Source organism: Amblyomma mixtum, chromosome 9 (assembly GCF_055824585.1).
Source record: "Amblyomma mixtum isolate Tamu chromosome 9, ASM5582458v1, whole genome shotgun sequence".
NCBI classification, from domain to species: Eukaryota; Metazoa; Arthropoda; class Arachnida; order Ixodida; family Ixodidae; genus Amblyomma; species Amblyomma mixtum.
Genome location: NC_143020.1, coordinates 73094921 through 73117897, shown reverse-complemented (window position 1 = coordinate 73117897; position 22977 = coordinate 73094921). Strand labels below are relative to the sequence as shown.

Sequence of the window (22977 nt, the reverse complement as noted above, 5' to 3'; positions counted from 1 at the left end):
TTTCTCTCTCATATCTCGGTGGACACCTAAACCTCGCCGGAAGGGAAGGGAGGAGGATGGCAGTGAGCGAAGACACCGTATTCACTAGACGTGCCTATGTTCATTCCAAACCATCGAGCTGGCATGGCGTAGTGGATAGCATGCTCGTCTGGCACTCCGAAGACCGGGGTTCGATTCCCGAGCTCGACCAATTTCTTACTAGGTTTTATTTATTTATATGGCCTGACTAGAGAAGTTAATTAGGCTAATTGGTAATTAAGCAATTAACTAAGCTCAGTCCCACTTACTTGGAGCATCACTATATGGTCCCTTCAATTGGTTGCATGGTTACTAGCCAAAGTACAATTGGCCCCATTTGAAATTGGCGCACTGTGACGTCACGACCGTTTCGACCAACTGAAAAGCGTGACATTCTCTGTCGACAACTGCTGCTTACAACGATGAGACATTAAAGGCTTTCGCCTTAAAAAGCTGGCCTACGCTGAAATGGTAGCCATCTACACAGGCCTCTCTGCGAAAGGTGAACACACAGATCGCGGGAACAAGTGTCACATGCAGTAATAAGTCAAACCATACGTAGTATACACATCAGCTTTCCTCTTCCGTTCAAAAACATGGCCTCCTCCCTTTCCATTCTCCTGGGAGCCCGCGTGGGCCCGTTGTACCGCCTAGTTTCCCAAGCAGCACAAGTAATCGGCCAATATTGGAAAGGGACATTCACACTCTGGCCCTTTGTAGGACCGTACTTTGCAAATACGTTTCCAGTATTGGGCCGATTACTTCTGCTGCTTGGGTTATTACCTATGAGCTTCTATGATAGTTTCGCGCTCAGTTTTTTTAAGGCCATCACAGCGACGTTTCATCTCGAGTGAGCGGCGGTATATGTCGACGCGTGGCATTTCGCTGCTCCGCTGCACTTGCAGCGAGTCAGCCCACGCAGTCGCGATTGTCGCCTTGACGACCGCCATGAAGAAGATAAGAGCGCGCTCTGAAGGGGCGGAAAAAGCAGTTCCTGATGCCACCGCCATATGCCACCGCCGCAGCGGACGCATACGTGGTGAACGATGCCTCCCTCAAGCCCTCAGTACACGCTGGTGGGATTTTCCCCGGAGCTCGACTGGAGGCCCCTGACTTTCCTCAAGCCTGTTCCAGCCAACCGTGTATGCAGTGCCTGTGGACTGGTGCGAAAGAGGACCGCGTGGCTGCCCTGCATGCACGTGCTGTGCGAGTGTTGCTACGGGCAGTGCAGCCAGGACGGATTGAACGAGTGCCCTCTGGACGGCAACCACTTCGAGGAGGAGGACGTCCGCCTGTTGGACTGCACTGCTGACGACATGCTGAGAAGGGAGGTAATTACCGGAATGGGCTTTCTTTGTTTCTTTTCGTTTGCGCCTTGCGATTTGCTGCGCAGTATCTCCCGCCGGCCTACCCATTTCACATGAATCGGAGGGCAAAATGAAACTGCAATGCAATGATAGAGCCCTGTAAAATAATCGCATTTTTGCGGAGCCACTTTTTTGGCGTAATGTTACGCTGGGCAGGAGTGGTATCCGTAAAATAAAGCCGCCTCTGTGGCTCAGTGGTCACGGCGCCTGTCTGCTGACCCGAAAGACGCGGGTTCGATACCGGCCGCGGAGGTCAAATTTTGATGGAGGCGAATTCTAGAGGCCCCTGTACTTTGCGACGTCAGTGCAGGATAAAGAACGCCAGGCGGTAGAAATTTCCGGACCCCTTCAGTACCGCGTCTCTCATTGTCCGGGCCGCTTTTCGACATTACTCCCCCATAAGCCAGAAACCATATCCGTAAATTAATGAAGCCGCAGCAGCGCAAAAATTCGAAATGCAAGGCATCCTATGCAGTATCTCAGCTGCAAAAATATGTGCGCGGCTATGCTAACTCCAGGGCTCTCCAGACCTGCTGTGGGAGATATGTTACACTTGAAGGCCCTGATATAATAAGAGGAAAACTTCTCAGTTTCCACTGCTTTCGAGTGGTGCATATTGGAGAGCTCCGGAAGAAACTCGGTGGTATCGAACTTTTCGTCGTAAACTCGGAAGTCTTGATGATGATTGAAGCATGGAATTAATCTTTTAGCTTAGGCTGCGCCTCGACGGCAGCCCTAACCACAAGTTAAAGCTCGGTTTAACCACTGAGCCTGCTCAGGAAATAGATACCATACCGAGATTTCGAACAAATATCCCAAGTTTTCCAATTTACCTTTCCACGAAGAGAAAATGTGTTAATATATATCTCATTACTTTATCACGTTTCCAAAGTAATCAGGTAACCAAAAGCGGAGACATGGTTATCTCGCACTGCTGGCTGCGTTTAGTGTTTCCATGGTTAGATTGTGATTAAATTTAGGGTGGAGCCTTGCGTTCCAGTCGCGTACGGCCGACGTCTCCATGTTTCTACATTCGCCACATATTCATAGCAGAGTGTCTTGCTTTGCTTCGACTGAAAAAAATGCCGCTTAGACTTCAAGTTCGCATGCACTTCTACAGCGGGGGTCTGAAGCCGCCGTTCCGAATTTGTCCTGGAGCTCCTCGATGCAGCCTATAGAGTTCAGTGCTGGAGCGTCGCCAAAGCTATCAGGGGCAGGCCGTCGTAATCTTCGCTGGACAAAAAAAAGTGTGACCTCCCACCTGTTGCCGGGCTGCTCGGTGATAAGTTACGTGCTTTTCTGGAACACAATGTATCAGTTCTCGATGACATTCTCATCCTTTCAAAAATTTGTGACGAATGGTGAGGCAAACGATATTTACTCTGAACGACAACAATATTTTTGTCCGTAATTTCCGTACGATATAGTGATTAAGGTACAGGATGCAGATTCAGTATACACAGAAAATTTAAAATCTGATTGCAATGGTAAACGTTGGTCACGACCAACGTTTAATTTCTCAAAATCAATTCCAGGAAAAATAATGAAAAACATTCCACAGCTATCAAAGCCCCACAACCGAGTGGTTATTTTTGATTCACCCTATAGAACGTCACTAGTCCCTCGCCACATAGTCACAACATGTCTCAAAGTGGCTGATTTTGTATCCTTGCAGGTCAAGTGCTGGAATGAAGGTAGTGGCTGCGAGTACGCGACGGCTGCTTCAGGGATCGTCCGGCATTTCCAGCTGGAATGTGAGCACCACTCCGTCCGTTGTTCCAAGTGCTCGGCCACCGTTCTTTGCAGAGACGTGTGCACGCATCTCCGGTCGGCCTCTTGCAACTCTTCGACACCCGTGGGATCCGAAAGCGAAGTTCCAGCGGCTCACGCGGAGGAGGCCGCATCGTTGACTTCTTTCAGAGGAGCCTTTGAAAGGCAGGCGGCAGAAATCACAGCATATCTGAGGCCGATGGCTGTCGATATCAGCACGCAAGGGGACCGATTAAGCGAAATCTCTCATGGCATAAACACACTCAAGGAGACACTGCGCCAAGAACTAACGTCTTTAATAGGACAGAACCGCGAGGAAATGACGTCGTCCAACGCTGAACTGAAACAATGTTTTGCGACATACAGCGATGCAGTTAACTCTGGTTTGAAAACTATAAAAAGTGTAGAAAAAAAACTGAACGATAAATTCAGCGGAACTCGAGATCAGTTGTCGCAGATTGCAGCTTGCATTGAGCAGGTCAAGGTTGAATTGAAGGGCAGCGTTCAAAAAACGTTGCATCCTGTCCGCAATGTGCCTAGAGTGAGTGCACTACAAGATACGCAGGGCGAGTTTCTTGTAAAAGGAGTGAAATCGCTTCAAGACGAGGCGATGCAGAACGACAGGGCTGTGTATGAAAGCGAGAAGATGTACCTGTGTGGCTACTGCATGTCTCTTGGTGTCATTTTATTATATAGGTACTCATCTGTACGGGTGCTCTTCAACTACACCCTGCACAAGGGCGACAGGGACGACGAAGTCCAGTGGCCTTTCAAGCACAAGTTCCGGATGAGCGTTCTTCATCCGAGCGGAGAGGAAGGCCATGTGCGGGAATATAAAACAAATCCATCTGAGCCATGTAACCAAAAGCCAGAAACATCAACCAACGAGTCTCGTTACTTTTATCCATGCATTCAACTCCAAGATCTCATCCGTGACGGGTACGTAGATAATGACCAGCTTCGGATGAAGTTTGAACTGCTGTGTTGAACCAAACTTGGGCGCGGAGACGGGCCATCCGTTAAAACTTCGTGTCATTGAACGCCCCTGTACGCTTCATTTCTTTTTCACTTATTTAGGGAGTAACTTTACGTTAGGTAGAAATTTGTCTGTAAACACTGGTATGAATGCTCTTTCGCAACAGCTCTGATCGGAGACACTGCACAAATATAGCTGCTAATTTTGTTTTATTTCTGACCCTCAGAAGATTTCTAGTGAAATGTATAGTATAAATAACTAAATAAACAAAATATTTTCTTCCCTCTGTGAATGCTCCATATTTCTCGAAACAGTTTAATAAACAACACTAAACGCTTATTGCGTAAATTTGTATTATATCCTTTCTCTACGAAAAAAAAAAACGCTGGCGCTCATTGCAATTTATTTACTAAGTACAATCTTGACATGCGTGAGCCGATCAGGTGGCTCAGTGTTTATGGCGCTCGGCTGCTGACCCGAAAGACACGGGTTCGATCCCGGCTGCGGCGGTCGAATTTCGTTGGTGGCGAAATTCTGATTGCGAAAATTCTGATGGAAAGAACCCCTGGTGGTCGAAATGTCCGGAGCCGTTTACTACGGCGAGCATCACAGACAATGGTTCCGACATTATCATAATCTAGTTATCTACCACCTACTTACATAATACAACCAGGCACACTTCTGACACCTTAAATAGAAACACTTCGAAGGTACGACATATTAAAAATGTTGAAGTGTGTTTTTTCTCTTTATGGTCTCTTTTTTACGGAATCAGAGAAACTCTGCCAAAAGTACCGCATCCTTATTTCATCTGTTATATTCATTTTAGCATCGAGCATTTCCTCGGCATGCGGACAAATATGGCAGCGTTGATCTGTTCCAAAAAAGGCCTCCTTTAGACAGGCGCTCGACGGTAGGCTTCCGCGCTCTAACTTTTTTCTAAACCAACACCCATGTGGCCCACGGCGGGCAAGCGGGATCGCGTCCGTCGGAAACTACGCATGCTAATCTTTCATGCTTACCTGGATGAGCATGCTGCCGTCTCAGCTTGAAGCCTCGACTTTGGCTTCGAGTCGCGTATAGTTCTTTTCATTGCACACTGTATCGCAACTAGTGACGATGTTGGTCAGCGGAAAACTGCGCCTTTGTTCTTCCTCTTCAGAAGAGGACTTCGCATTTGTTTCGCAGGAGGGGTTGGTAGCTTGGTTGGGCTCAAATAAAGATGGCACGTACCCACTACGGGGGAGTGGCCAAGACACAGGCGGTGAATTACAAGAAACAGGAGCGTTTATTGGGAGAAAAGCAGTAGTAATAGCGTACAGGTAGATAGATTGGTCGACGTGACCTGTCGTGGTCGAAGCTACTGTCTTCCTTTCTTTGGAAACCATGCATACATCACGCATGGCTGAACAAATTTTTCCAGGTAAATTTCGTTTGAATTCCTTTAAACTCAGCAAATCTTCGTATTCTCGGTGCTTATCAGGTTTTCTTTTTGACCTCGGACTACCGCTTATTCAGAACAGCTTCGCGCCCAGTTTCTTCTCTCGTTTTCAAGGTAGTAATTTTTCGCAGGCGATGAAGCTTAAGTAAAACTTCCACGCATTCGTCACCTTCGGAGAGCTGCCTTAACAAGGATCCGGTCGCCACAATCTGTGCCAACGCGGACTTCGTGCCTCGTAATGCCATGAGCCACTGCGGTGTCTAGCTGCATTTAAAACAACACGTATTATTCAGTAAAAACAACAATGCCAACAAGATCTATGTTGGGGCTCAAAATCTTTGTCTTCCTATAGAATATTTTCCGTGTACTACGAAGCCAACATTGCCCAAACCCTCTGCTAAATCGCGCATACAATGCAATAAGTAGAGTGTCGTTGCACTAACCATCACATCAACCTAGCCTACCTCTTTGCAAAAGCGAAATTGACGACAGAAAAGCAAAATATCAGCTGAAATCTGTCTAGTAGTATGAAAACATCTTCTTCCCCTCTGTTATTTTATGGCGTTTTTGTACAGTACGCTACAAGCTGTAAAAATGTGTAGGAGCGCACTATCTCGCCTCCACGCACGTTAAGCAACAAAAGTGCTTCATTTTTCAACCAAAAAATTTCTTTAGACAGTGTGTACACTGTCCATACACTTCTGTCTACGAAGCCTGTAGACTCTCTATAGACAAATCCTAGATAACAGTCTCTAAACAATATGCTACAGACAGTCCATAAATTTATGGTCCTACACTTTAGGTAGACTGTTGTCCATAGACATTGTATAGACTATGAGTAGAAAAATATCTAATGGAAGTCAATAGTGTCTTTAAGATGTCTATAGACTGTCTATAGACCATTTTAATAAGGGTTGGCGCCGCTGCGGGTGTGCCTCTTGTACGCGCACTGGTACATGCATTCTGATTGAACGAACGGTACCCCTCTACTCTCTAGACGCTTACTAAGCGACATTAATAAAGTAGTCCCACTTTGCATAGAGTAGCGCCAATTCACTGGAATGTAGGTGACAACATGCCAGGCAGTAGCCGCAATAAAATACACGAGACCCCGTGTTTTTTTTTTTTTCAGTTTGCCAGTCGTGTAAACAAGTATCATTTTAATTCGAATAAAAGCAGACACATGCTAACTTTTAACACAAAATTTGTAACCAATTGCCTTGTTCCCCAAGTTATTTGAGTACGTTACGCAAATACTGGACCACAGCATAATAAATACTTAGGTTACGTGAAAGCGGTGTGAAATTAATCTACTCCTTAGCAGCCATCCCAGGCACGCGCGCTACCGATTTAGCCATGGGCGCCACTATTTTTTATTGGGGTATTTATTGCGCTAGTACGCTAGGTACGACGTGCAGCAAGAAGACTCGGTGCAGTTTTATGCCGCGTTCATATGAGAGAGAAACTTTGTGGCAGTGTGCCTTTCGCCTTCAACTTATCGCAAGCTAATCGAAAGGCATGCTGAGCCGCCTTTATAGCTGGATTGCCTTTTTGTCTACCCATTCCGGATTTGCGGGACGCTGGCTGTTTGCGCATGCTTAAAGAGTGCCTGCGTGCGGCCGCCTATGATGGTGAAAACCTCTTCTTCGAGAAGTGTTTCTTCCTCAGGAGTCGTTAGGGTTTCTTCCGCGTTACGGCATCGAGTGATCCCTAAAGGAAAGAGGGTTTGGTTTGGTTTGCTTTATGAGTGTTTAACGTCCCAAAGCGACTCAGGCTATGAGGGACGCCGAAGTGAAAGGCTGCGGAAATTTCGACCACCTGGGGTTCTTTAACGTGCACTGACAACGCACAGTACACGGTCCTCTGGAATTTCGCCTCCATCGAAATGCGACCGCCGCGGCCAGGATCGAACCCGCGTCTGTCGGGTCAGCATCCAAGCGCCGTAACCACTGAGCGACCGCGGCAGCCAAAGGAAAGAGGGGAAGCGCCTGATGACTGCGTTGTCACCAATTAGTGGGCGTACTTTAGATTGCCGCAACCTGGTAGTATTATGACGAGCGAGAATTACAGGCCGTTCTCCTTCAGTATACAATCAACGAATTAAAAGCTCGGCATATCACTCACAGGGCTGACTGAATTCTGTGATAAGGTAGACTGGGGCATTATATAATCTATGAAGACTTCGGCTTAAGTGTGAAATCGGTTGTAAGTTACCATGCAAGCTACGCACTTCCGCCATCCCTTTGCTTAATGTCCGTTTCGTATACTTACCGCCCCTCTCGTGTCTCCTGGCATGAATGATGGCTGCAGCGGAACCCAGGCAATACGTTACAACATACCCCTCTTCGAACTGACCACAGGATACACGCAGGCATCGATCTCCATCACGGGCTGGCAGCCTAACAGACTTTCACGTCTTTGTGGCTGAACAGCAATCAGGATGTCTCACGCATGCATTAATACCTCCCCTGTTCCTACGTTGAATAGTGCGCATCATATTCACACAATCTTTCCTTTTCTGAGCAAACTCGATATGCATAAGCAATTTACAGACACTTCATCGCGGCTGTTCGCTCCTTTCAAAGAAGGCCGACTCGCTATACGACGCAGGAAACAGCTAAAGCTAAGGTCAACTGGATGTCGCCTTTCTTTCCTTTTTTTTTTGCCCTGTTTTTCATATGTACATATGTTCGCCACGATGACTGAGCTTTGCACTTGTGTTCTTTTTTTTTTCTTTCCTTCCTGTCCCACATACGGCAAAAAATCTGTTGTATATATTTGTGCACAATCATATGTACTGGATCCTGCATGACATAGAATTGTATAGAGTGCAACTACAAAATTGTGTGTCTGTTTTTTTTTTTCCTTTAATGCTGTCAAAACATTATGCGGAGGGAGGGCCTCCTCAGGCTAGTAGCCATTAGCTTTCGCTTCGCTTTTTCTGTGTATTGGAAAGAAACCAATAAACAATCAACAATGTTTAGTCGTCCCGTCCTATTTCTCTCTATGGCGGATCTCTGTCCCCGAGGAAAACTAACGAACTTAAATAGCTAATCTCGTCCACGACCTGAGAACGTTAAAAAGAACGTCAATTTGGGCCAGGTGATGCTGCATTATGAGAGACTGAAAAGGCAATAGCGCTACTGCGAAACACACACAAGAAAGACTGACGCAGGACATGCGCTAACTTCATCTGAGTTTATTTACTGCCAAGCCAGCAAATATATAGAAAAATTTTCAGCCATCTGCAAAAAAAGAAACAAGAAATGGCATCAACCAAACCGTCCAAGATATCACATCACGGTCTTGAAAAGGCAGACCGAAGTATCGCTTACACAATCTAATCCCCTCTTTTTTATGTAGAATGCTTCCAAAACCTAACGTGCCTTCCTATCTCTACTCCTGCCCAGAATATTTTATCTCCTGAAGTCGTGGTTCACACTTCTTGCAGTGCCTGGATGTCTTTTCAGCCGGCCCATGTTCTGCCGCACGGTTACACACGGAGCCATCAGCACAGTGCTGTGAAAGATGTGCACCTCAGTTACCGTTCTCCCGAGTGTCGTCGTCGGAATGGCCGGTTTGGTCGGGTCGGATGATCGTCGATGCGACGAACGACAATGGCGCGAAGCGCATCGCGTTTTCGTCCGCTCGTCCGGCGACAGGTTGCCGGTTTGGGCAGCAACTCCAAACTTCCTGAGAAGCAAAACTTATTTAACGAAGACGAGACCAAAATACAAGAACTAAGAGAAAAGGCTGTTTAAAAAAGGCCGCATAAAAGCGGCCGAGACTGAGACTCGGCGCGCTCCCCCCGCTCTTTGTTTGCAGCGGTTTTATCCCCTCGATAATTGGGCGGAGCTTTATTAAACCTGCTCTCGCCCAATTCCAACCAATACTGCTGAAATGTCACTGTACATGCAAGTGGGCGGAGCCCAGTGCTCGCCAGAGCCCGACTCTAGAGGCGCCAGTAAGTCCACTGCTTAGGTAGACAGTCGGGTGGTTTCAAAAGACGCCGACCTTATTGTTCCCCACACCCACTTGACAACTCATCTCTTTTCAATGGGAAACGGTCGCCGACCTTCTGCAACCCTGACAAGGCTGTTCGCGGTCTGCTTCCCGTTTCCCGCGGCCTTGGAGAGCGCCCGAAGCGCACGACGCGCTGTCTCCATTCTCGATCCCTCCCGACTTAGCCGGACACGGTACGGGGAAATTAGCTACAGGCGCCGTAGGCCTCTAGCTTAAAGTTATTTTAGCGATTGTGCACGCTCAGCCGCGCTGCCATTAACGCCCCGCCCCGTTTGGCCCACATAGGCTTTTCCGCAGGTCAGTGGTATCTCGTATACCACCCCTGTGCAGCACTTCACTAACTGCTTGTCATGCGTTTTGTTGCAAGAGCTCTTTTTATCGCTCGCAATTCGCGAGCATAGCTGGGCAAGCTTCCGTGGAGCACAAAACACGACTGGCACGCCACGTAGCTTCGCCACCTTTTACACATTATGCGCGACGCTGCGCATATAAGGTACCACTTCTGGTTTCACGGATTGTTTTTTTGGCTCACATGACTTTTCAAATAGGGCACATTTGATTTTTCTTCCGAGGGCTTCAGCAACTTCTTTGATGACCGAGCATGGGAACCCCGCCGAAACCAACCGATGAACTTGCTCATCAAAACTCGCCCGCATAGCATGCTGATACGACTTCACGAGAGCTGATTCGAGGCAGAGGCGAGCAATGACGCGTTTTAGTTTTTGAATGAGCTGATGCATCGGGCAGTAGCATCGTCTATGCTCGAGGTCAGTATTGCCAACAGTCATGATGCTCGCCCAGGATAGTGTTAAGATCTAAAAACTGCAAACACCCCGGCATAGAAAGTTCATGAGTGAGCACCAACCCCCTACCCTCGTTTTGAAAGTTGTATAAAACTGCGCTCACAGCATCTGTGTAGGTCAAATGTTTTCTTGCTTCTGAAACTATTAGAAAATAGTCAACATACCTAAACACTTTAGTACTCCAATGTTAAACTTAGTTCTAGGCCGCGGTGAATGAATGCTGTTTGCACATATGTGTACCTGCGATTCCTTGTTCAAGCCTACCAGCCGCCGCGGTGGATCAGAGGTTATGGTGCTCGGCTGCTGTCCCGAAAGACGCGGGTCCGATCCCGGCCGCGGCGGTTGAATTTCGATGGAGGCGAAATTCTACAGGCCCGTGTACTGTGCGATGTCAGTGCACGTTAAGGAAACCCCGGCTGTTTTTCCCGAGCAATAGAGCTCTCGCTCTTAAAGTCCTCACAGGGAAGTTGTTGTATTAGGCAGCTTTTATTGAGCCCCCGTATTGGACGCGCCTCATTAAGGAAAGTATTTTCTTCACTCATTTTATAGCATGTTTCCTCTGGCTCACACATCGGAAGACAGTGTTTAAACTTCAACAGTTTTAGACAGTTGTAATACGAGCTATGCACGAATCAGTTCTCGTGCGAGAAATTCAATTGGTCGCCAAGGTTTCCCCAAAAATTTTAGTAACATATTTGCCATTACACCTTTGTTGCCTTGACATAGTGCTTTCGCTTATTACTTGACAAACCGGTTCAAAAGGTGGCAGTTCGTGCTGGAGTTTACGTAGCCTTCATTTTCAGATAGAACTGATATCGTCCAACCAACACCAGTTGCGGAGAACGTAGCTTCATTGCCCATGAAAAAAATGGCTGAGGCTTAACTTGGTTAAGCCTGGAGAATGCGAAGCATCATCGTGTCGCGTAATTTGGAGGCGCACAACCACAGCGACGGCGCGAGGTGGGCCCCCGTTTCTGCACTGTCGTGACGTCATCTTGTCACGTGGTGTGACGTCATGTATCACGTGATTTGGAGGCGCACAACCACAGCGACGGCGCGAGGTGGGCCCCCGTTTCTCCACTGCCGTGACGTCATCGTGTCACGTGGTGTGACGTCATGTATCACGTGATTTGGAGGCGCATAACCACGGTGAAGGGCTGAAGTGGTAGCTAAAGTAGTATGCTTCGCATAAAAAGGTCGTCTGTTCAGAAATGGTAGCCATCTATGCAGTCTCTGCGGCATGCGAACATACCGATCAGGAGAACAACTTTCAGAAATAGTACTAAGCCAAACCATGCGTTTTCGAGAAATAACTTTTTCTTTTCAGTTCAAAAAAAAAATAATCCGCTCTCCTTGCCATTCGCGTGGAAACAGGTGTGCGAACCTTCTACCTCCTAGTTTCCCAATCAGCACAAGTGATCGGCCAGTATTGCAGATGGATGGCATCACTCTGGCCCTTTGTAGGGCTGGACTTTCCCCATGTGTTTCCATTATTGGGCCGGTTACATGGGCTGCTTGTGTTATTACCTATCAGCTTCTATGAAAGTTTCGCGGTCAGTTTTTTAAAGCCATCTATAGCGTCGTGTCATCTCTAGTGAGCGGCGGTATATATCGAAGCGTTGCATTTCGCTACTCCGCTGCACTTACGATCACAGCCAGCCCATGCAGTGGCGACTATCGCCTTGACGACCGCCACAAAGAAGATAGGACCGCGGGGGCAGAAAAAAGCAGTTCCTGATGCGACTGGCGCTGCGGACGTACGCGGTGAGCGATGCGGAGGGAAGCAGACGGCGCGCCCAGCTGCGTCACCGTCACTATGGGTGCGTTCCAATTCTCTAGACGTCCGACAAGATGTCTAGTGTGACGTCTAGGAAGCCGTCTACATGTCTACATATTGGAACGTGTCTACTTCACGCGCCGCCTTTCGTCATACAACATGAACTAAAATTTACAAATAGTTGCACGCCTGTGTTCTTAAAAATTGTGAATAAAAGAAGTTAAAAACACTCTGTTAGTAGTTTCCTCTTTCTTTTTTGTTTTTTGCTGCAATAATGGTACGTTCATCGCTACAGCTTTAGCAGACGATCTCACTCGCATAGCAGACGATCTCACCGGCCCGATTTCCTCCCGCGCAATTCCCACATATAAGCTGCTATAGCAATCGTAGGTCCACAAAGGCTGCTTTATTGGCCGCCAGTTCTTATAAAAATCAACTTAACAGAACGACTCACGCTTGAAAGATGGTGCGTCTCCGTGCCAGCGAAGAGCACGGCTCGCTCAGCTCCGACTGCACCAACTGCTCCGCCATCTTTAGACAGGAAGTTAGCCTGCATCGATGTTGACTTCGGCGAAGCAGTCTTTTGGACGGCTTCGTGAAAAATGGAACACGTCTCAAAATGACGGCTCTCCGGTAAGACGTCTAAGTAGACCATAGAGTTTCTTACTATTACCTGTATGTTGCCCGAAGGAGAAATAAACAAAAACCTAGAGGGAAAGCTGGCAGCCCGTCTATGGGAGTTTGCACGGCGACCCCTCGAGACCTCTTCAGCCACCATGGGCGCTCAGAGCATCATGGGGCGGTGAGCTACTTGTTGCGGAACTGCAACTTTTGGCCAAGAAATAATAGAAAAATAAAGCTGTTTGATAACTACAAACGTCCTAACATTCAATATCTTGTCTAATGATTGCAACAAACGAGCAGAAAAGCATTTAAGTGCAAAGTTTGCCCAAAATAAGAGACGACTCGCTCTCCTATTGGCCTAGTAATGAACACTATAAAAACTAATATTTCGTAATTAACAGTCGCACTTTTAAAAGTAAATATGTTTTAAAAAAAAATGTTGTTGCTTAGATACTTTAAGAGGTTTTTTAATGGCATTTCGGAAGAGTAAAACCTTTTATTGGCGTCGTGTGTCGTCGCGTTTTCACTACTATGGCTTTTGCACACAGCGTTCGCGCGTAAGTCGTCTGCGCCATGGAGGAAAAAAAACCAGGAGAGAGTGCGCTCAGCCTCTGCAAGCCATCCTCCTCTGACACCGCTGCCGAGGGCCCTTTTGCGCACTGGCTCTTGGGAAATAGGCCCTCCTCCACAGTTACCAGACTGCCAACCAGCGGTGCTTTTTAGTGAACGTCCGTGCTCCGATTGTATCGCAAAAGCGCAGCGCCTGTGTTTGGCAGTATGCGTACCGAGCTCGAGGTTGTCTGAAGGCTCCGCGTCTCAGCGCTCTGTTGATTACACTCGAGTTTTTGGGTGCACTGTAGAAAACTGCAGGTAAACTTTTCATCAAAGGGTGCGGCCGCAACCTCGATCGTCACTGTTCAACTGTCGTTCACAAAGAGAATGGAGAGGAATTCCTTTCGTCGTTAAACACACATACGGAGCGTTTATTTCAGCGTATGCTATAAGCGGAGAACTCGAGAGCAGGCGAAGAAAACGAGCCTCTAAAAAAATTGCGCAATGGCTTCCAGAGCGCTCGCGGCGGACGGACGTGTTTAACGAGCGCTCCGGCGCGCTGCGCAAGATTCTGTTTCTCGGGCAGGCGAACTTCGGCCGGCCCATGGGCCCGCCGTTCTCCGCTGTTTTCGATGCACAAGTCGCGCCGAATACGCTCGCGCACATACGCGGTTCCGACGTGAAATGCAGCAGTGAAGTATTTCTCTCTCTCGCTGTCGAGAGAGAGTGCCGGCGGCTTTACGTCAGCCCCTGCGCGGTGTCTCCCGGCCACAGCGCACAATCACTTACAAAAAGCAGTAAACTGTATGTACTAAATAGCCGCGCGCACGTAGCGTCCTGTCTCGGACTAATCGCGCGGGCTGCACACTGCACTAGCGGCCGGGGTGGGGCGCCCGGCCGCGTACGTATACCGTCCGAGGTAGCACCCACGAGGCGTTCGTGTCACGCGTGCACTACCTGGTGAAGAGCAAGCAAGAAGTCAAGTCCGCCTGCTCGATGAACGCACAGAGGCTCACCATTGTTCTGTCGGGTGCGCGCACTGCCGCGCGGCCACAGGAGCGCTTCGAGACTGTCCGGTATGATTCCCAGCGCCCTGTAGGCTGCGAGCATCTCGCGACGCGGCACTGCAGAATCGGCACAGCGAAGGAGCATGTGGTCTCTACTGCGCCGCAGTCATCGCACGCGTCGCTCGGGGGTGGTGGCCGCTGCGGCGAGCGAGCAGTTTGCGCTCACCACGGAGCCGTCAGTGAACACAAGCAGATGGTCGCGCAGTTGCTCGCAGAGCGAGAGAGCGAAACCGGAACCGAAATCCGGCTAAGAGCTACCGCTGCCTTGTCACGTGAGGGCCTATTTCCCATGATGCTTTCCATTATATTTTGTATGACTAGGCTTCAAGATTGTGACGTCATACTCCCTCCTAGTTTTTTTTCTTCCTCCATGGTCTGCGCACACACAGACAGCGTTTTTGGAATGAAACATCTTAGTAATGACACTCCATGTTCCTGAAAAACTACAACTGTTCCGCAACAAGTAGCTCCCCGCCCCATGATGCTTTGGGCGTCCATGATGGCTGAAGTGCAGCGCCGCCAGCTTTCCCTCTAAGTAATAGTAAGAAACTCTATGAAGTAGACGTCCACTCGGGAGTATTGGAACGCACCCTCATCAACGCTGCGCATGCTCAGAGAGCAGCGTGGGGCGAGATCGAGTGCTAAAAGCATGGAGGAAGGAAAGCTCCGGATAGGCCCTACCTCCGTGGCTGTAAGCATGCTAAAAGTATCTCCCTGCGCGAACAACTTGATTGTCGCCAGCGGCTCACACGTTCCATGCGTTGGATAGCGTGGCGGAGAGGTTTATCGAAGCCATAACGTGACACGCCTGTGTGTATGACAGCAGGCGAATCGATTTCAGTGACCAACAGCGCAAAGAGAACGCGTGCAAACAGATACGGCAGAGCAGCGGTCTTTCCGCAGGTGAGCGGTTTACGACTGCTATTTTCGGCTTCATTGGTACGTTTCTCTGCCGAAGTATCCCACTTGCTGCATGCACCGTAATGTTTGATCGAATTTTTTTTCTCTCGTTTTAGTTTGTATTTGAAGAATGCTGCAAGTCGTGGAAGAAGCTCGGAGATCGCTTTACCCGTTAGCTCGAAGCAATCGAGCTCGCAACGAGCCGCAGCAGCGCCCATACGTTGCGAGGCGGACAGGGCAGTTTAGCGATGCAGTGAACTTTTACAAGATCTGGGGTTGTCGAGGAAAGTGAGTTTGGAATGTTTCTTTTCGAGGCTCGAAGTACGTGGAGTTACGAGCGTGAAACGTGTTCGTTGTGCTCCATGAATTGGGTGCTACGTTCCCGCTCGTGTTGTGCACTGAACTTCCTTCGTTAATTTATTCTCTTTTTTGCCGTTACTGTCATCACCTGTGTGGGAGGATTTAGTATCACTTTTTGCTTTGTGTTTTGTTCTTGTAACTGCCTATGAATTGCTGCGTTGAATCACGTTTAACATCACGGCTTCTGGAGAGGACCCTGGAGAAGCCTGTCGACTGTTCCTCATCTTTTCGGAAGGTTTCACAGCTTTTATGCGACTCAGAAATGAGGGTACTGCATCCGAAGTAAAATGAGATGAACTTTTTGCCAGCTTTCGAAAGGTAGAGTAAGATAGGGTAATATCAAACATTACATCAAGTAAACATGCCGAACGGTCAGACGTCTGTTCCGACAATTCCATGAATCCCCAAGCTTCCGATTGTGCCTTGGTGCACAAGCACCGAGTTTTCAATCTGCGGGGGGAAGGGGGGGGGGGGGGGGGGGCGGGGGGCGGATGGGGAGGGAGTTATTAGCACCCTCTCTTTTGTTCATTCGCACTCCCGCCTTCCTCCCAGCATGCTCCTTGGCAAGAGATATTTATTGATTTATTTTACTCTCAGTATACAGAGCACATTACAGAGGGGAGCGGCAATGGCAATTTAGAAGATTAAAAAAAGGTAAACGGGCCAATAAGTACAGATCCTTGAGGGACCCCAGAACCAAGTGGTACAGTAGAGAAATCATCGTTATTAGTGGTGACAACTTCAACTTGAGAGGAAGGAAATCCACGGATTCAGTTAAGAACTGCAGCGTTAATGCTCAGCACACTTAGTTTCTGTAGTAATATCAGTGAGTTATCAATTTTATCGAATGCTTTAGCAAAGTAAAGAAATATAGAATAGAAGTAGGGCTACAAAATGAGCTTTGTTATAGTCTCTAATGGTGTAAGCTTGCAGGGTTTTAAATACGGTGCCTGCGATAAAGCGAGCGTGAAGTGCAGCGTATCGGGGTACCGCAGCGTACCGCAGCTTCGCAGAGGGGCGCTGCGGACGCCAGTGAAAAGCGCCCTCTCGGGCCGACTCCGCATTTTTGTCCGGGCAAACCGGTCACCCCTCCCATTGAGTACCTGCGCGAGCAGCGCGCTTTCCCCTCAAAAAAAGCCAGTTCTGCACGTACTTTGCACGTGTTGGCCAGCCTGCAAATCTCTTTGTGCAGTGCCGAGCTTTTTCCCTCGTGCTTGAACGCTGACGAGCTTCAGAGGATTAGCAAAATGTACAGGGGCGCTAGAAGAAAATGCGAACAGCACGCCGCCCACGCGCTGCGCAGTCGGAATTGACCTTCAATGCGTTTTTATCTCGGTAGTAACAAAAAGACGCTAGAGTGGTACATTATTGTATCACGGATGTCTCTAGTGTATTTGTGTTGCCAGCCAAGTATAAGCGTGACGAAAATAAATTCCAACAGCGGAGCGCCTAGGCACTGCGCTGTTCGCATTTCTTTCTGTCGCGGCAGTACGCTCTGCGATGTAGGTTAAAAGAAATAGTGGACGTAAAAATTTTTTTTTTCGCTGCGCAAACTTCAAAAAAGAACTGCTAGTGGATCAGGCCCACTACGTGAAGCAGATTGTTGACGAAAAAGCCGGTACCGTAACGGCGAAATGTGTATCGCAAGTAAATGACGAGATCATTTAAGACGTGGAATTCGAGGTAAATACAGGTAAATACAGGAAGAATGTGGGGATTGTGCACGCTGCGGCACGTAATGTTTACTATTATGAGAACCGATCAGGGGTTCGATCCTGGTGGCTAGCGACGAATGCCTATGTCCTCAGCCTTAGCCCACTCTGCCACTGCCAGGTCGCATAAAGCGTAAAAATGTTCCTTGGCTCGGGCACACAATGGGGCAGTGGGTGAGAGTGGGGGAACATGGGGGAACGTGGTGGACTGTGAACTCAAGTGCATTGATGTTGGACTCCCATGTTACGAGTGTTTCGACCATTGTGGTTGCTTGTGAAAAGAAGTTAAGGAGCGTGAGTGTTGATGCATGCATCATGTGGTCTTGAACATGCTCTTTGTGCAGTTGTTAGTAGGACGCAGAAGCGCTCCTTTTTTATATTGTTCGTACAGCGCTCAGTTGAGATCCGTTTTTTTTTGTGTGCTGTCGGGGTTTATTTTTTTTTTTTGCTGTTCACGGCCGGGTCTTTTGTACTTTTGAGCGCTTTGGTATGTTGTGTGTACGGCGAGCGTCCACCCAACATTCTTGGTGGGGAGGTGTTAAGGCAGAAGCCTACGGCGCCCGTAGGCTAATTCCCCCCCTACCGTGTCCGTCTGAAGTCGGGAGGGGTTAGGAATGGCGACAGCGGGTCGCGCGCTTCGGATGCCGTCCAAGGATGCGGGAAAGACCGCGACCGCCTTGTCGGGAACCAAGGGGCCGACGACCCCTTGAAAGGATCCCTTGACAAACATAGAAGTGGGAGTTGGGGACAATAAGGTCGACGACTCCTTAAACCCCCGACTGTCTAGCTAAGCAGTGGCGCCTCCAGAGTCGGGCCCTGGCGTGCACTGGGCTCCGCCTACTTGTATGCGCAGTGCCACTGCAGCAGTATTGGTTGGAATTGGTCGAGAGCCGGTTTATTAAAGCTCCGCCCAATTATCGAGGGGATAAAAACCGCTGCAAACAAAGAGCGGAAGGAGCGCGCCGAGTCCCAGTCTCGGCCGCTTTTCGACGGCCTTTTTTTTAACAGCCTTTCTTTAAACCGCCTTTTCTTTAAGTGTTTGTATTTCGGTCTCGTCTTGATTAAATCAGTTTTGTCTGAAGAAGTTTGGAGTTGCTGCCCCAACCGGCAACGTGTCGCCGGACGAGCGGACAAAGTACCGCTGACCAACGTACGATCGGACCAACCGGCCAAATCCGACCTTCTTTTAACTCCCTCCTTTGGCGGCAGCTGCCAGCACTGTAGTGCAGTGTCTTCGGACACCTATCACCTGGTGTGAACTTGCCCCTCCAATCCGGCATTGCCCCCATCCCCAACCCAACCTGGGAGGACTGGGAGGTGACCCTGCTCGGCTGCCACGACTTACAGGCCCAACAAGCCTTAGTCGGGGGCGCCCGGGCGGCGGCCACCGCCCCTGGGTCCCAAACTAGGGACCTCCACCTAGTGTTTGTAAGGATCGGTCCCTTAGGGGCTGATCCAAGCATACCTCCTGTCCCTTTTGAATAAATGTTTTCACCACCATCCCCACCTTGTGTGGTACAGTGGACTTCGTGCGTCTTAACTCCATATGAGAGGCACTGTGGCGTCTGTTAGCTCGGATTGAAAGAGCGCACATGTTTTAGTAAAAGCAGCAATGCAGACGAAAACAATATTGTGGCAAAAACTTTTTTCCCACGCAGTATTTTCAGTGCCCTACGAAGCCGACATTGCGAAAATTTCCCGGTAAGTCGCATGTATAATACAAAAAAGACAATGCGGTTACACTTTCTATAACAACATCAACCTAACCTATGTCTTTGCGAAAGTGAAATGGACGGCATAAAAAAACTATGCCCTGAAATCTCTCTAGAACGCCATGACAAGTTATTATGGAAATACCTTCTTCTCTCTGTTATTACATCGCGCTGTTATGTAGTACGCTAAAAGGTGTGGAAATGCGCAGGAACGCACTACCTCGCCTCCACGCACGTTTAGCAACCGAATCGTTTCAGCATTGAACCAGAACATTCCTCCCAAAACTTTCTTTAGACACTCTACAGACTGTCCGTACGTTACTGTCTATAAGGTCTCTAGACACTATTTAGACAAATCCGAGAGAACAGTCCATAGGCAATACAAATGCTATAAGCAAACTATAGACTTATGGCTATACACATTTAGTAGGCTTTTGTGCATAGACAGTCTATAATCTATGAATACAAAAAGAAATTCCATACGAAGACAATAGAAGCTATAACATATCTATATAGATTGTCTTTATATTTTAATAACGGATGGCGCCGCTGCGCGTGGGTCTCTTGTGCGCGTACAGGTACAAGCATTCTGATTGGACGGTACCCCTCGACTCTCTGGATGCTTACCAAGTGACGTAAATAAAGTAGTCCTATTTCGCATAGAGTACGGGCAATTAACCCGAATGTGGGTGACAGCATGCGAAGAAATAGCCGCGATAAAATACGCGACTCCAGGCTTTTTTTTTGTTTTCAGTATGCCAGTCGTGTAAACAAGTAACGTTTTCGTTCGAATGAAATCAGACGCATGCTAGTTTTTTACTTGAAGGAATTGGTGAGCGCTATAAAAACACAGAAAAGGGACGAACACACAGGACGAAGCGCTTTCTAACCACTTCGTCCTGTGTGTTCGTCTCTTTTCCGTGTTTTTAGAGATTAAACAGTTGTTAGAAAGCGCTTGCGAGTAATTTGCGATTCGCTGATGACATTGCCTTGCTAAGTCACTCAGGACATGAACTGCAAAGCAGGATCAATGAATTAGACAGGCAGAGCAGAATGGTGGGGCTAAAAATTAACATGCAGAAAACCAAAGTAATGTTAAACAGCCTAGCAAGGGAACAACAGTTCGCAGTTGGCAGTAGAGCACTGCACGTTCCTTAATCTGAGGCCCAAGCCCGGCCCGAGCCCGAGACCTGAAGCCCGAGCCCGGCCCAGGCCCGCTACTTCAAGCCCGGGCCCGCTAAATTATCGCTCTAGCGAGCCCGGCCCGGCCCGGCCCGGCCCGTTTCACCGTAACGCTTGAGGGATACTGCTCACTCTCAGCAAGTAGACTGCTACTAGACCGATAAGGAACTGGCCAACAAAGGTTCTGAAACCACAGTGTGGCTTGCAGAAAGTTGGTTCTTTTTAACCCAGAAGGAAGTGATTCAGAGCAGTGCTCGCCAGGCCCGTCTTGTGGACAGGGACCTCGTGTATGTGCGCAAAGATAAATTCGGAAGTTCCGAGAGCCAAATAAAAAGGGCTGCATACGAGCGTAATAGACGACTTTCATTTCCCCATGATTTTAATTAGTTAAATTTGGCCACCCAGGAAATATACACATTAAAGCTGCATAGCAAGCTGTGGGATGACATTTTTTTTAGTGAACGCGATCTCTCAGGTTGAACTCATAGCCGAAATGGTCGCCTTTAAGCAGAAACGAAAAGCTAAAAGGCTTGAGTATTTCACGATGTGTGTTTGAAGACTCTAAGCGTCTTTAACTTATATGTTCTTCCCCAATGCATTTCTAATAGTGTATAGGTATGTCTTCGGATGACGAACGAGGCCAATTAAGGCTGGTTGAATTTCACTCTTACTGGTGGAGCACAAGATAACGCGCGAACCACGTGATAACATACAGGGCAAAACACTTGCGATGACAACCAGGCTGAAGAAGCAAGCAAGGATATAGATGTGGTTATGAGATGAGATTTACAAACTCACGCGAGCTTTTGTGGCTATTTCATTTACGAGATGTTCCGGTCAGCTGATCAAAAAGAAAACCAAACGCGCTTTAGTTTGTGAAACTTCTGTCATGAGAAAAATATAGCTATAAAATAAAAGCTATGTTTTTGAGGCTTAAGGGCCCAAGGGGAGTCAGGCTGTGAGAGATACCGAAGCAAAGGGCTCCGATGATTTCGACAGCCTGGGTTTATTCAACATGACAGAAGCCAACAGCCACGGCAATTATACTACAAAGTACATGGCTGTCATGCTTGCCGCCTAAATAGAAATTCGGCCATCGAGGCTAGGAGCAAAACCTAAGCCACCGCGGCGTGGAAATAGGGCAATAAATAATTCAATAAATAAAGCTCAGTTTTCTTCTCAGCACGTACTATAACCCATAGCTCATCCGTGTCGCTGCTCCAATGCCGCAGTTATGTACTTCACTCTGCAATAGTGAATGAATAGTCAGACGCTAGCGGTTTCTGTACGGACCCAAGGCCGACTCGGGTCCGCAGCTTTAAGCCCGAGCCCGGCCCGGGCCCGCAACTTCAGGCCCGGGCCCGGCCCAGGCCCGGCAAACCAAATCATGTCCCGGCCCGGCCAGGCCCGCGGGCCGGGCCCGGGATTTCGGGCCGGCCCGAGCCCGTGCAGTGCACTAGTTGGTAGCCAGGTGCTGGAAGAAGTAAGAGAATATGTCTATTTAGGGCAGGTAGTGACAGCTGATCCAGATCATGAGAGGGAAATAACTAGAAGAATAAAAATGGTGTGGAGCGCATATGGCAAGTTATCTCATATCATGAATAGCAGTTTACCAATATCCCTCAAGAGAAAAGTATGCAACAGGTGTATCTTACCGGTACTCACCTATGGGGCAGAAACGTGGAGGCTAACAAAAAGGGTTCAGCTTAAGTTAAGGACAACGCAGCGAGCTATGGAAAGAAAAATGGTAGCTGTAACGTTAAGAGATAGGAAGCGGCCGTAGTGGGTGAAAGAACAAACGCGCGTTAATGATATCCTAGTTGAAATCAAGTGGAAGAAGTGGGCTTGGGCAGGGCATGTAATGCGAAGGCAAGACAACCGCGGGTCCTTAAGGGTAACGGAGTGGATTCCAAGAGAAGGCAAACGTAGCAGGGGACGGTAGAAAATTAGGTGGGCGGATGAGATTAAGAAATTTGTGGGAATATGGTGGTCGCGCCTGGCGAAGGACAGGGTTAGTTGGAAATACATGGGAGAGGTCTTTGCCCTGCAGTGGGCGTAGTCAGGCTGATGATGATGATGATGATGATGAGAAAGCGCTTCGTCCTGTGTATTCGTTCCTTTTCCGTGTTTTTATAGCGCTCACCAATTCCTTCAAGTATGTATTTCCAACTAGCCCCAGTAGTAGCTCTTTTGACTAATTTTTTAGCCCAAAATTTGAAATGTTTCCTCAATATATTTTAGTACACTACACAAATACTGGAGCAGAGCCAATTAAATGCCTAAGACATGCAACTGCAATATTAAATTAACCCACTGCTTATAGCAGCCGTCCCAGGCGCAAAACGTGCGCGCTACCGCTTTAGCCACAGGCGCCTTTTTTTGTTTATTTGTGGTATTTTACACTAGTGCGCTAAGTACGAAATACGCCTAGAAGACTCGGCGCAATTTTTCTTCCGCTTTCATCTGTGAGAGAAGCTTTGTGGCAGCATGCCTTTCGCCTTCAACTTATCGCAAGCTAATCGAAAGGCATGCTGAGCAGTGTTTATAGCTGGCGAGTCGTTCTGTCTACATGTTTCGGATTTGTTGGACGCTGGCTGTTCCCGCATGCGAAAGGGTGCCTGCATGCGGCCGCCTATGATGGCGCGAACTTCTTATTCGATCAGTTTTAGTTCCTTAGGAGGCGTCAGGGGTTT

The 22977-nt window shown here is 48.2% G+C and overlaps 2 protein-coding genes across 2 annotated transcripts in view; both read left to right on the top strand.

Annotated features, from left to right (window-relative positions):
• Positions 1-22977, top strand: part of LOC149329713 (uncharacterized) — a 190173-nt gene that overhangs the window by 154571 nt on the left and 12625 nt on the right. The window lies entirely within an intron of this gene.
• On the top strand, positions 210-3946 carry LOC149329714 (RING finger protein 151-like). Its single transcript, XM_089561203.1, has 3 exons — positions 210-1349; positions 3061-3139; positions 3852-3946. The coding sequence occupies exons 1-3, from the start codon at positions 1065-1067 to the stop codon at positions 3944-3946; spliced, it is 459 nt and encodes a 152-aa protein (XP_089417329.1). The 5' UTR covers positions 210-1064.

Bases quoted from the DNA above. Each gene is read 5' to 3' on its own strand.
- LOC149329714 (XM_089561203.1), top strand. From the start codon at position 1,065: ATGCCTCCCTCAAGCCCTCAGTACACGCTGGTGGGATTTTCCCCGGAG. The intron at 1,350-3,060 runs GTAATTACCGGA...GTATCCTTGCAG, and splicing joins ACGACATGCTGAGAAGGGAG to GTCAAGTGCTGGAATGAAGG. The intron at 3,140-3,851 runs GTGAGCACCACT...TTTATTATATAG, and splicing joins CCGGCATTTCCAGCTGGAAT to GTACTCATCTGTACGGGTGC.